Source organism: Marmota marmota, unplaced genomic scaffold, assembly GCF_001458135.2.
Source record: "Marmota marmota marmota unplaced genomic scaffold, marMar, whole genome shotgun sequence".
NCBI lineage: Eukaryota > Metazoa > Chordata > Mammalia > Rodentia > Sciuridae > Marmota > Marmota marmota.
Window position 1 is genome coordinate 5,249,688 of NW_025999880.1, and position 15,526 is coordinate 5,265,213.

At 51.6% G+C, this 15,526-nt stretch overlaps 1 protein-coding gene across 1 annotated transcript in view; it reads left to right on the forward strand.

Annotated features, from left to right (window-relative positions):
- The window catches only part of Cuedc1 (CUE domain containing 1), a gene marked incomplete at its 5' end in the record, with an annotated part of 19,255 nt that extends 7,957 nt beyond the window's left edge, over positions 1–11,298 (forward strand). The window contains 8 exons of the mRNA XM_015495791.2: positions 989–1,115; positions 1,761–1,947; positions 3,172–3,255; positions 5,227–5,298; positions 6,193–6,286; positions 7,138–7,196; positions 7,957–8,027; positions 9,573–11,298. Of these exons, the coding sequence (XP_015351277.2) occupies positions 989–1,115; positions 1,761–1,947; positions 3,172–3,255; positions 5,227–5,298; positions 6,193–6,286; positions 7,138–7,196; positions 7,957–8,024 (691 nt within the window). The remainder of the gene's footprint in view (positions 1–988; positions 1,116–1,760; positions 1,948–3,171; positions 3,256–5,226; positions 5,299–6,192; positions 6,287–7,137; positions 7,197–7,956; positions 8,028–9,572) is intronic.
- Between the last annotated feature and the right edge of the window lie 4,228 nt (positions 11,299–15,526).

Sequence of the window (15,526 nt, forward strand, 5' to 3'; positions counted from 1 at the left end):
CCCCTGCCCCCGCCGGCCACCCGCCCAAAATAGAAAAGGAAAGGAAGTTATTTCCACAGTCAGCTGCAGCCCGGAAAAGCTCCCCTCCAGTGAGGGGGCGGGCGGGATTCCTGGAGCTGGAGGCCAAATCAAAGCCAGGCCCCAGCCCCAGCGAGCGAGCGAGCGAGCCCTTCGCAGTGTGTCATTTCCCTGATTCAGCAGAACACGTGTCCTGCGGTTGCCACGCTGCAGGCTGCCGAAGAGCTGTGGGGAGCTCCTGGCCCGGCTCCAGGCTGCCCTCAGGCATGGGCGTCAGAGCAGGAGGCTGGGGGTCAGGGAGGCCACTGGCCTCGCTCTCTTCCTCTCATGCCCCCTGCCTCTCAGCTGGCCTCTGCCCTGGCACAGACCTCCTGCCACACACCTTGCTTAGGAATAGTGGCCCCTGAGCGTCCCTGGGAACAAGAATCTTCCACTGGCATCTCCAACTTCTCAGAAAGTTGTTCAAGACTCAGCTCATGTGTCTTGACCACCCTGCTGGCTTGTGGCTGAGGCAGAATGGGAGCTCAGATCTGCTTCCCCCCGCCCCTGGGGGTTCTGGAGTCTTCCCTCCCCAACAAACCAAGGAGCAGGCAAACCAGGCTGTCGGTGGCTTTTGCATCTATTCATTTGGACCATACCTGTTACCCAGCGGCCATGAGCTGGGCACTGTGTTAGATGCTAGGGATATAAGCACAGAGGGGTAGAACTCCTGCCTCTCTAGGGGCCATTCACAAAAGCACACTTAGTGCACACAATATCTGCATTAGGACTGTGAGGTCACTGAGTGATTGGAGAGCAATGACTGCCAGCCACAGCCTGGGAGTCAGTTGAGGCTACTGATGAGAGAAAGAGTACCAGCTTTGTTCAGAGGCAGTGGAAGGTGCTGGAATCTCTGTGTAGGATCCCACCTGCTTGAGGATCTGTTATGCTGTCGCTGGGCCTCACTGCTCCCTCACCTCCCGTTCTCCAGGATCGATGTACTCTGCTCTGGACCCTCCGCAAGCCAGCGGCGCTATCGGAACTGGAACCCGCCACTGCTGGGCAACCTCCCTGATGACTTTCTCCGCATCTTGCCCCAGCAGCTGGACAGCATACAGGTAATGATCTGTCCCCACCCTCCATGCCCCCGGCCTGTCCAGCATCTCTCTTTGCCCACACAATTGGTGCCGGCCAGTTTTGTTTCCTAGTTTTTAAGCCCAGGCTGAGCTATTTCTGTTGCCCTGGGTTTGTAGGAAAAGAACTCTGGACCAAAAGCCTCACTTCCTGTCTGGGCCAGGAGGTTTCCTGTTTGACCCAGGGAGGGAGACAACTTGCGAGGCTTTCTGGCTACAGCCATTGGCAGTCAATGGCAGAGGGCCAAGGTACCTCCCTCCCCTTTCTTGGGAAAGGGCCAGGGGCAGCTTCTCCCCAGGTGTTGGCATGTCCCAAGGTGTCCCTGTGGTAGGTGGGTCTCACCCTGAGGCAGATGGTGCAGAAGAGGTTTGAGTTGGAGAGTTCCTGGGTGGGCTGTTGAACAGCAGATCCTTTTCAGGACTACTCAGGTTGTGGATGAAGGAACGAGGTGGTCCAAGGTCAGGAGGAAAAGTCATTTTTAAACCACTCTGTTTCCACAGCAGAGAGGGCTCTGACCTATTCCTGTGGATTTTGACTGACCATTAGGTCCCGTTGGGAGGTGTGGGGCTGGAGGATCCTGGGAAAGGACATGTGTCAGTGGGCGTTCAGCATGTTCGCCCTCTCCTCAGGGTAACCCCGGGGGCTCCAAACCTGTGAGTGGAGAGGGAGGCCCTCCCTCTGTGGCCGGGCCTGGGGCCCAGGACAGCCGCTGGAAGCAGTACCTGGAAGACGAGAGGATTGCGCTCTTCCTGCAGAATGAGGAGTTCATGAAGGAGCTGCAACGCAACCGTGACTTCCTCCTCGCCCTGGAGAGAGGTGGGCACTACGGAGGCACCGAAGGCTTTAGCCTTGGGGCTCAGGAAGGACTGGGATGGAGACCAAGGTGCCAGGTGCTTTCTGTGCTGATGAGGCACGACCTTCATCATGTTATCGTGGGGGAGGCTGGAATTCTGCCTACAGAGGCCTGGGGAACCTTGGGACTCAGAGGAGAGGGGTGTGCCCACGTAGGCCTCTCCCTCCCCTTGCACATCCGCTCTGTGTTCAGCAGCAGGGACGAGAGCACTGCCTTTCCTCACCAAGCCCCAGCCACAGGGCAGACATGAGGGGTCTAGAGCCCCAGGAACAGAGTGACTGGCTCCATGGGTGCCAGAGTAGGAGGCTCTCTGAGCGAAGGACATTAGTTAGCACATTAGGGTGTTTGGGTGGGGTGTCCTGCTCCTCAGCCTGGCTGCCTTATCCTTTCAGGATAGCATGGTATTTAGGGTGACATATAAAGAAGGGGCTGTGGAAGTAGTCTTGTGAGGGTCACAGTGTGAGAGTGTATGTTTGTGTGTGTGACTGACCCATGTCGGTGAAGGAGGAGCAAGTTGTGCTGTGAGAACACCGGTTCTGAAGGCTGGCCCTGGCTCCTCAGCCAAGCTGGTGGAGGCCTCAGGGCCTTTTCTTTCATATTAGGGGCATTGGACTCTACCATCTCAAGGACCTTTGAATTCTGACATTGTAACATTCCAAATGGTTGTCGACCGCAGTTTGTATTATTGCTGGTTCTTTTTTTTTTTTTCCTTTTTGTGGTACTGAGCCTAGGGATGCTCTACCACTGAGCTACCCTCTCAGTCCTTTTATTTTATTTTGAGACAGGGTCTCACTAAGTTACTGGCAACTTGTAATTCTCCTGCCTCAGCCTCCCAATTAGCTGGGATGATAGGTATATGCCACCACACCTGGCTTATCACTGGTTCTTTTTTTTTTTAAATATATTTTTAGGTGTTGATAGACCTTAGTTTTATTCATTTATTTATATGTGGTGCTGAGAATCAAACCCAGTGCCTCACACATGCCAGGCAAGGGCTCTACCACTGAGCTACAACCCCAACCCACTATCTCTGGTTCTTTAAGAGTGGGAACATATTGTGTGCTTGCATATTTTGTGTTCTTGTGTGCACTTGTGTGTGATTTGGGGGGTTCAGCCTCTGTCACCTCCAGCATGCCTTGGAGAGCCCAGGAGCTAACTGTCCTGACAGGAACGTGGTCCTTTTCCAGATCGATTGAAATATGAGTCCCAGAAATCCAAATCCAGCAGCGTGGCTGTCGGAAACGACTTTGGCTTTCCCTCTTCAGTCCCAGGTAACCTTGCCTTCCTGAGAAGGAAGCCTGGAGGGGGTGTGTGTGTGGGGGGACTTACACCCCAACTTTGCCTTGGATATTTGGAGTTTGGGGAGGATGAGGAAAGAGACCCAGGAAGGGGCCTGAGGCCCCTCAGCAGGCTGGAGGGGATGACTCTGGCTGCACTTCCACATGGGCCATGGAGTGAGATGTCCCCTTCACTGGGTCTTTACTAACCCAGAGGCTATGGGATTGACATGGGTTGTCTGAACTCCCAATTAATTCTTGGAGCGTGTCTTCCAGAGGACATGCTACTCCACATAATGTCCCTTGGTAGCAAGTGGGTGTGGGAAAGATTCAAACTTATTCTTTTAAAAAATATATATTTATTTTTTAATTGTAGTTGGACACAATACCTTTATTTTATTAATTTTTTTATGTGGTGCTGAGGATCGAACACAGGTCCTCGCATGTGCTAGGCGAGCGCTCTACCGCTGAGCCACAACCCCAGGCCGCCCCACCCCATTCAGCCTTATTCTAAGGCTTGGTATCTGCCCTGGAGGAGCTTATGGTCGTGTAAGGAGGTATGTCCAAGAGATAGGTGGAGCAAACCAGCAAGGCTGAGGACATATTATTGATTATAGCAAATGTATGCCAAGAAGGAGGGCAAGGTTAACCTGGGAAGGGTTCATTCATTCATTTATTAAGTATTTGGGGAATATCTGCCCTTGGTGTTGAAGGAAGAAAATTTTGAGTTTGGAGTATAAGGTGGTGAGAAGTAGGAATTGCCTCAAAGAGGGCCAGGCCCTACTGCTCAGGAGGCCTGATGCTGAGGGGGACGAGGGCCTGGGCAGCAGTGCTGCTGGGATCCACAGACTAGAGGGTTGAGCTGGAGCTAGGAAGGTGGGGCTGAGGCCCAGGTGCCCTGCCTTCACACCCAACAGCTAGATGCCGTACCTGTGAACACAGTCACTACCCCCGCTCCACACACATCCACAAACTGCCTGCCTCACAGAAAGCCTCAGCAGCTTTTGCCTGAACAGACCTTCCATGGCACAGTAGAGTGGGGCGTGCAGCAATGGGGTGGGGGTGGGGCTCAGCTGATCCCAGCTTGGAGAGAGAAAATCCCACGGAACTGATTCATAAGCAACAGTCTAGGAGCTTAGGCCCCACCAGATGCGCATCTGGGAGTTTTCACGGAGCCTCTTGTCCTTGATCCCGAATTAACTAGAGAAACCAGAGCTGCTGAGATGGATCAGAATGACTCAAAGGGGACTTAGCAGGCAAGGTGACTTGGGATTAGCCAGGTTGCAGGATGGAGAACAGTGGCTTTAGAAGGGCTGTGGGAGACCCAACTGGTACCTGAGTGAGTGGGCATCTCTGAGGGGTAGCTGAGTTCCGACGCTGGCCCAACCCTATTCACATTCTTGCTTAGTGTCTGGGAGGAAGTCCTGGAGAGGCTAACCCTGGAAGGACAAAGGGAATCTCCCCAGGCACTCTGGGCTGTACTCTTCCTCCTTTGACTCATACCCATTCCAGGATTCAGGCAGCCCCCCAGTTAGCTGGTGAATGCGTGCAGTGGCAGCCCAGTTTGCAATGCCGGGTGACCCCCATAGTGTAAACACCCCCACACACACCGCTCATTTCAAACTTCCAACATGACTTCACAGTGTGGAATTTGTCAGAGAAGTGGATAGTCAGGACCCTGTTTCATCTGGCTCTCCATACATACAGCAGACCATAAGAGTACCCCCATTTTCACAGAGGAGAAAAACACGGCTTACAAGGAGAAAGGAGAACCCCCCAAATCCTCCTTGCTTTAAACTCCCTCCTGGTTAAGGAAGAAACCTGCATCTTTGCTAAAATGGAAGGATAGGGCTGCAACAGCCCTGACCCACCTCCGCAGGGCCTTGGTAGCAGCTTGCTCTCCCTCTCCAGTGGGACCTGAGAAACCCAAGGGGGCCCATCCCTCAGCATGTCTCCACCTTCCAGGAACCAGTGATGCCAACCCTGCTGTGTCTGAAGATGCCTTATTCAGGGACAAGTTGAAGCACATGGGAAAATGTGAGTCCAGCCCACGTCCCCTCCCATCTCCAGCTCTTTGGAGGCAGGCCCTGTGGCCTAATGGGAGGGAAGGAGCCCCCACCAGAATTTTTAGTGCTGCTGACTCTTGGTGAACTGAAGTGACATTTTAATCGCAGCCTGGCTCTCTCAGGCTTCCTACCTCACTTCCCTCTACAGCTGAGTCTAGAGACAAATTAAGTTTAAATCCTCTTGAGCCAGCTGTCTGCAGAAAAATAATGTGCTGCGTGTCCCCTCACCCAGTGTCACTGTTCACATTCTCTGTGGCTTGCGGCCACTTGGCTGGGTCTGATGGGGGGCCGGAGCGCGGGAGGCCCTTCCTAAGCCCACTTTCTGCGGCAGTGGGAGGCCTTCAGACTTTGTTCCACAAAGTCCTGCCAATCTTGAATGTCCCCGTGTCCCTCACCTCCCCACCATGCAGACCCACATCCAGTGTGAATGAAGATTCTTTCAGGCTCTATTTCAATGAAAATCTCGGATTAGTCATGGAAATTCCAGGACCGACTCTGGCGATGGCTAGGGGAGGGTGGAAAGGCAGGCGCAGGGGCCGCGGGCAGAAAAGAAAGCCAAGATGCGTGGCTGTCTGTCAAAGCCAGGGAAGGAATACCCGGATCTTGGACTGCTGGCTGGCCCGGGCCTGTTTCTTGGTGGCCTGTGCTGCCCCTGCAGGCAGACCTGGGATGGCAGCCTTGCTCCTGAGGGGGCATTCCTGTCTGGGATTCTCGTCACCTCCCTCTCTCCAGCTTCCACCCCGCCGGGGGGGGGGGGGGGTCCTGGTGTTGCCTGGCCTCCCCCAGGCCTGGGGGGAGACCCTATGGTGGTCTGGATGCCAAGAGAAAAAAACAGCTCACAGGTCTTTCGGTCTCTCTGCCCCAGCTACCCGGAGGAAGCTGTTTGAACTGGCCCGGGCCTTCTCCGAGAAGACCAAAATGAGGAAGTCCAAGAGGAAGCACTTGCCGAAGCATCCATCGTATCCTTCCAGCCTGGCTCTGGGTGGTGTGGTGGATGCCAAAGGCCCTGATTGAGACCCCAGCTGGACTCCCCCAGGCTCTGCCCTCCCCGGGAGTGGGCCCTGGCTTTGTAGCCTCCTTTTAGCTCTGGGAGCCAGGCCGCCAGCTGGCTGCCCATCACTTGGAACACCAGGGGCCAGACGTGGGGAGTGGGGGAGTGGCTTTGGGCTTCCCTCTGTGGAAAGTTCTCCTTGGGAGAAAAATTGAATCACTGAGTTCATTTGAAATGAGCAAACCTTTTCCTGATTTCTCTAGTTGAACTGGTCCACAGTCTTCCTGTCTCCTCATCTTAGTTGCCTTCTCACTTTTGGTTCCTTGAGTAGAAATTAAGTAATTCAAGCCAGGCATGATGGCGCATGCCTGCAATCCCAATGAATTGGGAAGCTGAGTCAGGAGGATCACAAGTTCAAGCTCAGTGTGGGCAACTTAATATAGACCTTGTCTAAAAGGAGCAGGGATGTAGCACAGTGGTAAAGTGTCCCTGGGTTCAATCCCTAGTACTAGGGGAAAAGAAAAATTTTTTCCACATTTTTACCTAAACTCCTATCCTTTCTTGTGAAACAGGGCCCAGGATATTAAAAGCTAAACAGCAAAAGGGGAGCAGAGAGAAAGTTGCTCTCCTGTTCCCAGAGATGGGAACAAAATGAGAGGGTTGGGGCCTGGTTGCTCAGCTGACCCCAAGAAAGGAACTAGCAGTATTGGGGTATTGTGGGGTAGGAGAGATAGGTATAAGCCTCTGGGGTTTGGGGATGGGATGGGGTGTGGCAGTACTTGTCCGTCTCTGGGACTGTGTTCCTGAACAGCTGGACAGGCTGGGGGCTGCTACATCAACAGCTAATCTTCTGGAAGACGTGGAGGGCCATGCTTGTGGTGAGGCAGGGAGGGGACCCTTAAGCTCTGTCTTGCCTGTGCTGGGTGATCCTACAAGAGGAGCCTGGGTGTTCCATGTCAGGGAGGGGGCACCCAACCAGGGGACAGACACATCAAAAGTTGGTGGGCAGGTGATCCAAAAAAGAGTGGTGCACAATGTCTGCCCCTTGTTACAGTCCCTGAAAGGGGATCCAGCCCCTCTTCCACCTGTTTCTACCTATAGCACAAAGCACCAGGCACTGGAATATTCTAGGCAGTATTTCCAGAGTGTGAGGGAACAGACAGGACTGCCCACATGAAGAACCGAGCACTAGGCAGCTTTAGTCTGAGGGCCCACAGACTTTTCAACTTTCACTAAGTCCCTTCCAAATGCAACAGGGGCCAGAAGACCCTGCCTCAGACCCTACCAGGGTGCACATAGCTGAACCCCATGCCATTGGGCCTTAGAAAGAAGGACTAGAGGACCTTGGAGGTCATCTAGATAGTCCAACTTCCCCAACCCATTTTATGGATAAGGAAAGTGAGGCCCAAAGAAGTGGGAAGAACTTGTCCAAGGTCTGAGCTCAGTGATGAGTCAGACCAACCCCTGGGTGTCCTGTTGCCTCTTTCATCAGACCCAAGCACTGGCCACCCGGGAATCAGCACGTGTCCCATCAGACAGAGGGGGCAGAATGAGTCAGGGTTGCTCTCTTGTGCATCCTGGGGACATCCTGAGTGAGGCCTGCAGGGTGGACGCTGAGGCAGTCCCTCTGCATTTTAGATGAAGACTTCCGGGGAAAGCGGCAGGAGGTGCCCAAGGTGGAAGAAGCCCTGAGAGAAGGACAGTAAGAGGTAAGTCCTGGAGCCACAGCTGCCTGGGACTGCCCAAGGGCAGAACCCACCACACCCCACAACCCCTGTCTTCCCAGGGGTCCAGAGGTGCCGGGTTCAAGTAGCTGGATAGTGCAGATCCTGGGTCTCTTCCCTCGGGTGGCGGCAGGGGATATGGGCTTCTGCATGCAAACCCGTCTTTTGCATTTCTTTTATTTAGCTCTTTATTCATTTGACAAAAGGCAATCATTCCTGCCTTTGACAGATGTTAGGAAAACAAAATCAGCTTTTGACCTCCAATAGTTTCTAGCCCAGTTGAGAAGACAGACCAGGACACACGTGGCATACTGAGAAGCCAGTTGAAGAAAATCTAGGTGCCACCCTCCTCCCCCCCAACTATGTCCAGTCCCCTGCTTGGGTTGGATGATCTGGGGTCTGTGGTGGCTGCCGCCCCTGGTCCCAGACTGTTTTTCCTGTCTCCCTGTGCGCCTCTCTGGGAATGAACAGAGAATGCAGACCCCTCCTGCAGGACTTGAGCACATCTGCCCCTCTTTCAGCCCCTCGCCCTGCATCCATTTACTTCTGCCCCCTACACCCTTTTCCCATCCTGTCCTGCATTCTTCTGGTGTGCACACATCTACACTGTGTGCTCACGTCTACATTATGTGCCCACAGTCCTTCCTGAAACCGTCCCTGGGCTCTGGTAACCCTGGGGAGCCCTGGCTTTCTTTCCTCCCTCCCAGGCTTCTGTTGCTCCTCCCACTCCCTAAATACCCACTTGTTGCTCTGTCCTTGACCCTCTTCAGCCTTCTCCCTCCCCACTCCCTGGCAGCACCACCATCCTCTTTTACAGCATCAGCAATACTTGTGTGCAGTTGGCTTCAAAATCGGAATCTCCAGCACAGTTACTCCTCCAGATCTGCTCTGTATCCTCAGCTGCACCCTTGATTATCTTTCCAGCCCTGGATGTCAACTCTCTGAAAGCCAGAGTCTCTCCTCCTGACTTGGCCATCCATTTCTCTTCCCCGTTCCTCCCATCACTGCTCTGCTAGACACATCGTCTACTTAGCAGCCCTGGTCTCTTTGCTGCCCCACCTCTCTTCATCCCATCACCAAAAATCCCTTTGGTTCCATTTCTCCCTTGCCTTTGAGTGGATCTTCTGAGCACAGTCTATGACCTCCTCAGCCCCATGTCTGGGGCCCACCAAATTCCGACCCCAGTTTACATTTCTGCCCCTCCAGGACCCTATGGTCTAGCTCACCCGAACTACCAGTGTATCACAAAATGAGTCAGACAGTTTCCTTCCTCTGAGCCTTTCCCATACAGCTCTATCCTCCCTGTCCCATATTTCCACCCAATCACTAGCTACAGTTGTGCAATTTCTAGGAATTTGGGTGCAGGAATGACCCCAGGCAGAGTTCCAGGTCGATCCAGAGGCCCTGGAGAAAGAAAGGAGCTTCTGTGTTTGGTTGTTTCTACCCCAGACTCACTCCTCAGGAACTAGAGACCAAGAAAGACCAGGGGCTTCTTTGAAAGAGACTTTATCCATCCTTTTTCCCTGCCAGATGCCAGCAGCTCCTCCTTGCCAGAGATGCTCTGACCCGGTGGGGACAGCGAGAGCAACACCGGCACCCAGCTGAAGGGCCCAGCTGCAGCCGGACAGATGGTGCTTGCATACCGAGGCCCAGTGGTTCTCCGGCCACAGTCCAGCCCAGCCACTGCCACTTTTCATGGGACTTAGAACTTTGGAGTTGCCATCTGTTATTGGAGGAGGGACCTGGGGCCCCTTAAGCCAGCAGCTGGTCACAGACCCTTTTGTGGCCAGGCTTTTCTCTGGGCAATGGGGAATGCAGGAACCAACCTTTCCTTAAAAAAAAAAAAAAAAAAAAATCCCAGCAGGTGGCCTAGGTTGGAGTTTGGGAAAGGGCAGGATAATCCTACCAGAGGCTCTCTGGCCTGCAGGTAGAGCTTCTGCCTCTCTCTCTTCCCCATTTCTCCTGCCAGGCCATGGGCTGCCTGGTTTATCCCCATTCCCTGCTCCCTTTGGGCACTCGTGCCCTTTCTTCCCAAGGTCTCCTGCATCCCACCCTTTTCCTGACCCTCTGCACAACTCTTGTACAGAGTTTGGTGTGGGAGAGCCCTGGACAGTCACTCAGGCACCGTCTGAGGAGTGCTAGGTCACCACAAGGAGGAATCTGTCACCGGCCCAGGCCTGGCTCATCAAGCTGCTTCTGTTGAGGGCTGGCAGGGTCCCCCCCCCCCAGCCTTGTCTTCACCCAGCAGGGATGGGGAGGGTGGTTTCCCCCCCGGAGCTGGAGGACTTTTGGTGGGCAGGGTCTTTAGTTTGGCAGAAGATAAAAGCCAGTCTGGAGTCACACACCACCGTGGTGGCTCCCAGGGACCCTGCCTCCCCAGCTGGACTCTTAGGGTGGGTGGCAGTGGTGGGAGGGGGTGGTCAGGAGTGAACCCCCTTTGACAATGTGCAGGGATGAAGCTGGCAAAGAGTCTGCCAGCCTGGGTTAGGGCTTATAGGACTGAAGGGCTCACGGGGTGCCCTTTGCTAAAGTCCAGAAGGTGACCTAAGAAGGAAACTCCGATTCTACGAATGCTTAACCGGCACCAACCACTGCCAAGGGGAAAGAGGCCGTGAGTCTCTTCGGCCCCTCCCTGGACATGGGAACGCGCTGACCTTTCCGGGGAGCTGGGGAGCCTGGGCAGGCACGAGACTCTTAGAACTTCAGAGTTGCCATCTGATATTGGAGGAGGGACGCGGGTTTGGAAGTTTGGGAATGAGCTTCCATCTTTGGCTGGGCCCTGGTGGCGTCCAGGGGCCGAGAGACAGTGTGTGCATGGCGAGGGCCTGATAGCTCCTCGTCCCGCCTGCCCCCTGCGCGACTCCTGGCGCGGAGCTTCCCTAGCTCCTGAGAACAGCAAGCACTGCGCTAGGAGGGTGACCAAGTTTGGAAGCAGCGCACGGTGCCAGGGGCCCTGGCGTGGGGCCGCCCGCCCTCTATTGGGAGGAAGAGCAACCCTCCCCAGTCCGCCTGCTGTCAGCGGGATGCCCAGATGGGTCTGACCCTGAGCGGCAGAGGAAGAGGTCTGGGCTGTGACCCTGACCCCTCCCCACGCGGGGGCCAAGTGCACGCAAGGAAGCCGCAACTCCGTGTGTGTGTGTGTGTGTGTGTGTGTGTGTGTTGCTTTGTTATTTTTTTTTCTCCTCCTATGTGTGGGTTTTTTTCTTGGAGCGGTTTCATAGGAATTCCTGTAATAAAGACTTCGTGTTCTCTTGGTGCTCTGATGTGGCCAGCTGCGTGGGCTGGACCCCCCCCCCCTTACCCGCTCTTCTCCCTTGGGGACAGGGGTTGGCCTCTGGAGATCTGTGTCGCGTCTGCAGCCCACTTGCTTCACCTGCCCCCATTAACCCCATTATCTAGGGCCCAAAGGGCTCCAGCACTTTCCCCACAGTGCTTAGGAGGTGACACCTGCTGCCCGCTCTATCCAGCATTGTAGCCTTTGGGTTTCCCCTGGGAAAGTAAACCGCTTGCTGATAAGTGGCAGAAACACCATGGGGAAAGCTAGTCTGTTGGGAAAGCTCCAGACGGTCACCTTCCTAAATAGAAAGTTTGTGGATTAACAGAGAGGCAGACTGGAGCGCAACCTCAGACTTAAAAAGGAATGCAGAGGCCTTCCAGTTCATGCATCTCTAGCTTACCCCAGGTCCCCAGCTCAGCTGGAATACCTCCCACACAGGGACAGGAAAACTGGTTGCCAAAAGAGGAAGCTGATGCCATTTTCAGACAGGGCAGTTCTCAAGGTTAAAAATGCTTCCTTGTGTTGAGCCAAAGGCCTCTTTGTAACTTCCACGCACACATCTTGTTCCTGAGTTCTGGGTCACCTGGGCCAATGTGGCTCCTCTTTCTCATGATGCCATGTTCCAGGACGAACAACTGTTCCTCCTGCCCTTCCTACAAAGAAGTTCCCCATGAGCATCTGTTTGCACCCCCATCAGACCCACTATGCAAGGTAGGCTTGAATAATGGCATACCTGGGACAACTGGTGGTGCTGCCTGTGTTGTGTCGTAAGCAAAACAAGATTCTCTGACAATCTAATTTTGCACATTGTTTGATGATTGCCATGGACTAGTGTAATACCCGGAGCATATCCCAGAACCACCTGGAAACTTGTTAGAAATGCCAAATCTCAGTCTAATTCCAGACCTACTGAGTCAGAAATACCAGGGGCCTGGAGCCCAGCCATGATCCTTATGAACACCAAAGCAGATTAGGCTGCAGTAATAGGCCAGTCCTAGTACTGGCCACATATAATGTTTTTTAAAAAATTCCAATGCTCAGTACCCCAGAGCAGTTAAATCAATGACTTGGGATTATTTTAAATTCGTTTTTTAAAATAAATTCCCCCAGGAAATTCAAATCTGAGGACTGAAAGACCAGCCCTTCTGTTAGGTGTTTATATTAGCCCAATTGAGCTTGCCCCAAACAGCTACAGATGTTGAAATAACAATTAGAAAGCTTAAGTAACTCCTTTACGATTACAGAGCTAGTACTGCATTAGGTCAGAAAAGGAGACCAAGGGCTTGCTTGATTGATCCCAAAACTGATAGGGATTGTGTGTGTTTTGTGGTATTAGGGATTGAACCCAGTAGTGCTCTACCACTGACCTATGCCCCTAACCCTTTTTATTTTTTTTAAGTTTTTGTTTTTGCCAGAGCTTGTGTAGCACCTTCTATTCCTCTGTTGCTCAAAGTGTAGCATCATCTGGGAGTGTGTTAATCACTGGTTGTGGTCGTGCATGTCTATAATCCCAGCTACTCAAAAGGCTGAGACAGAAGGATCACAAATTCAACTGCAGCTTCAGCTAATTTAGTGAGACCTTGTTTCAAAATGGGGGTGGGGAGAGAAAAGAAAGAAAGGAAAAAGAGCTGAGTGTGTAGTGAGTGGTAGAGCACCCCTGGGTTCAATCTCTACCTCAAAAAAACAAAACAAAAAACCACTTATTATCAGGCCTTATCCACATCTGCTGAACTTGCAACTTGGGTGCAGTGTAACGAGTCCTCCCGATGATTCTGATACATGAACAATTCTGAGAACTGCAGTTCCACAACTTGGCTACTCATATTTGGTTTGTGGTCCAGCAGCAGCAGTATTACCTGGAAGCTTGTTAGAGACAGAATCTTTGACTCTGTCCCAGACCTATTGAACCAGAATGTGCATTTGAACAATTCTTCAGATGACCTCTATGCACAGTACAATCATTTGGATGCACTGGTTGCATTCCCAGAGTTCTTGATCCAATTGATTTGGGATTTAGCCTGAGAATCCAGTTGTAAAATCTCAGATGATTGAAAAGTTTGAGAACCATATGCCATTTTGCCTGTTACTGTAGATGAGACTGAAGATGATGGTAACCACACAGATGGAGAGAAGGAAAAAGAGATTACTAGGTTGAAAGGTGTGGATAGGATGCAGGAGTAGAGACAGGCTGGGCCAGATGACTGCCTGTCACCTGCCTTTGCACCCTACATGCATCTGCAATTACTAGGCTCCTGGTAGCCATAAGGTGTTTACCTTCTGCAAAAATGCTGAGCCAAGTTCTCTGCAGTTTGGTCCTTTACAGGTTTTTGTATCCCCAGGGTTCAGCCCCAAGGAGATCATGGGTCTGGAAAACACTAAGCCCAGAAGAACAGGCCTGGCTATTACAATGCTGGGGTCTTAACCCTTTCTTGTTTCTCTAGAAGCACCTTACTTGGGAGTACAGGATAGGGATTAGAGAAAAAATAGGAGAATTTGGTCTGAAGAAAAAGGAGGCAGGCAAGGTATGGGATGATGAAGATAATAACTTAGCGAGGGTTTGTGGCATGACAGTCATCCTTTGGGGGTGCTTCACATGCATATTATTTTTTTACATAATCTCCACAACAATTATATGAAATCAGTATTACTTTTCACACACCTAAGTCAGGCAACTGAGGCTCAGAGATGTTCAAGTTCAAGTTCAACATCTATCCTCAGTAAGTTCTAGTACCTGGATTTGAACCCAGGCAGTTGAGTTCCAAAACTGATGTTCAAATACTATGCTATATGTTGTGGGTAAGTGGGGAGCAGGTGATAAGACCCAGAAGCCCGGCATGGATTCAATTTGTGGAAGAACAGAAAAACGATCCATATGCTCAAAAACAGCTCCACAGTGATCTGTGATCCAACAGTGTGCCTGGAACTCCCCCATTAGCATTCTTTATCTGGTTGAAAAACAATCTCTTAGCATTTCCACTAAATGGCAAATATGCTATTGAGAGAGAAGCACATGAACTCCTTATGCCCATTATCACAGCATACATTAATTTGTTGGATTAACAGGCCTGGCCAGCTGGGGGACGGTGGAAATTTCTGGAGACTGTGGGGATTAAAAGTGGCTGTGTAAATCTACTGCCACCTGGAGGTCACTTTGCAGAAATGGCAGTCACTAGCCAATGAAAGAAAACCATTTTTCCAGAAGGAAGATGTGAGTACCCCTTTGACCTTAGGCCAAGCAGAAGGGAATTTATTCACATGGTCATGTTTTGTAAAATTTGCAAAACGAAGATTTGTTTAAACTTAAGAGGTTAAATAAGACTAATATTACTTAGGCCCCACAAAACCAGTGTCTACCCTGGCAGGAAGGCTGAGGCCTGGAGTTGGTTATCATTTTTAGGTAGTAAAGCGCCGTTGCTATTCTTTTTTAAAAATACTTTTTATTTACCTTATTGTTTTCCTTAATGGCTCTGGGGACCAAACTCAGGTCTTCAGGCATACCAGGCAAGTGTTGTATTATTGAGCTACACCCCAACCCTAAGAGTCACTGTCATGTCAAGAGGATTATTCCAGGGAATCTGAAGTGAGTAGTTGTGAAGCTCACTATAGACTCGGTGTAAGCAGCCTACCTAGTGTGGTCCAGATGCACAACTTTTAATGCTAAAATGAAAAAAAAGTCTCTTAAAACTTTCAATGCAAACTTAGGTGAGTTAGTATCCTTACTGCAGACTAGCAGCACTGGTGTCAACTTGGATGCTTGTTAGAAACGCAGAGTTCCAGGCCTCACCCCAGACCTTTTGAATCAGACTCTGTGTTTCTCAAGATATCAAGAGGGCTCACATGCACCCTAAAGATCTAACTTCTGCAGGAAGAAAAGGGTCCACAGCAACCCCAAATTATCTGTCTTAGAGGGTTTCATCCTTAGTGGGATGCAAAAGAGATTCACAGAATGATTCTAATTGACTTTTAATTCTAACAGTAAAAGGTCAAATGGTTGCTCCAGGCCCAGCTGGCTCCTTGGATACAGAAAGGAGCCAAGGTGATACAGACCTTACAGGGCATGTGTTGACTTAAAGTGTTGAGCTCTCAACTGAATTCTCCTTGGAGGCAAGCCCCTGTTTGGTGAAGAAAAGAGTGAGCAGCCATGTGAAAATACCTTGCAAATTGTTAGATGGGATTTAACTGTAGGACACTGTTGCTCATAGTCAGA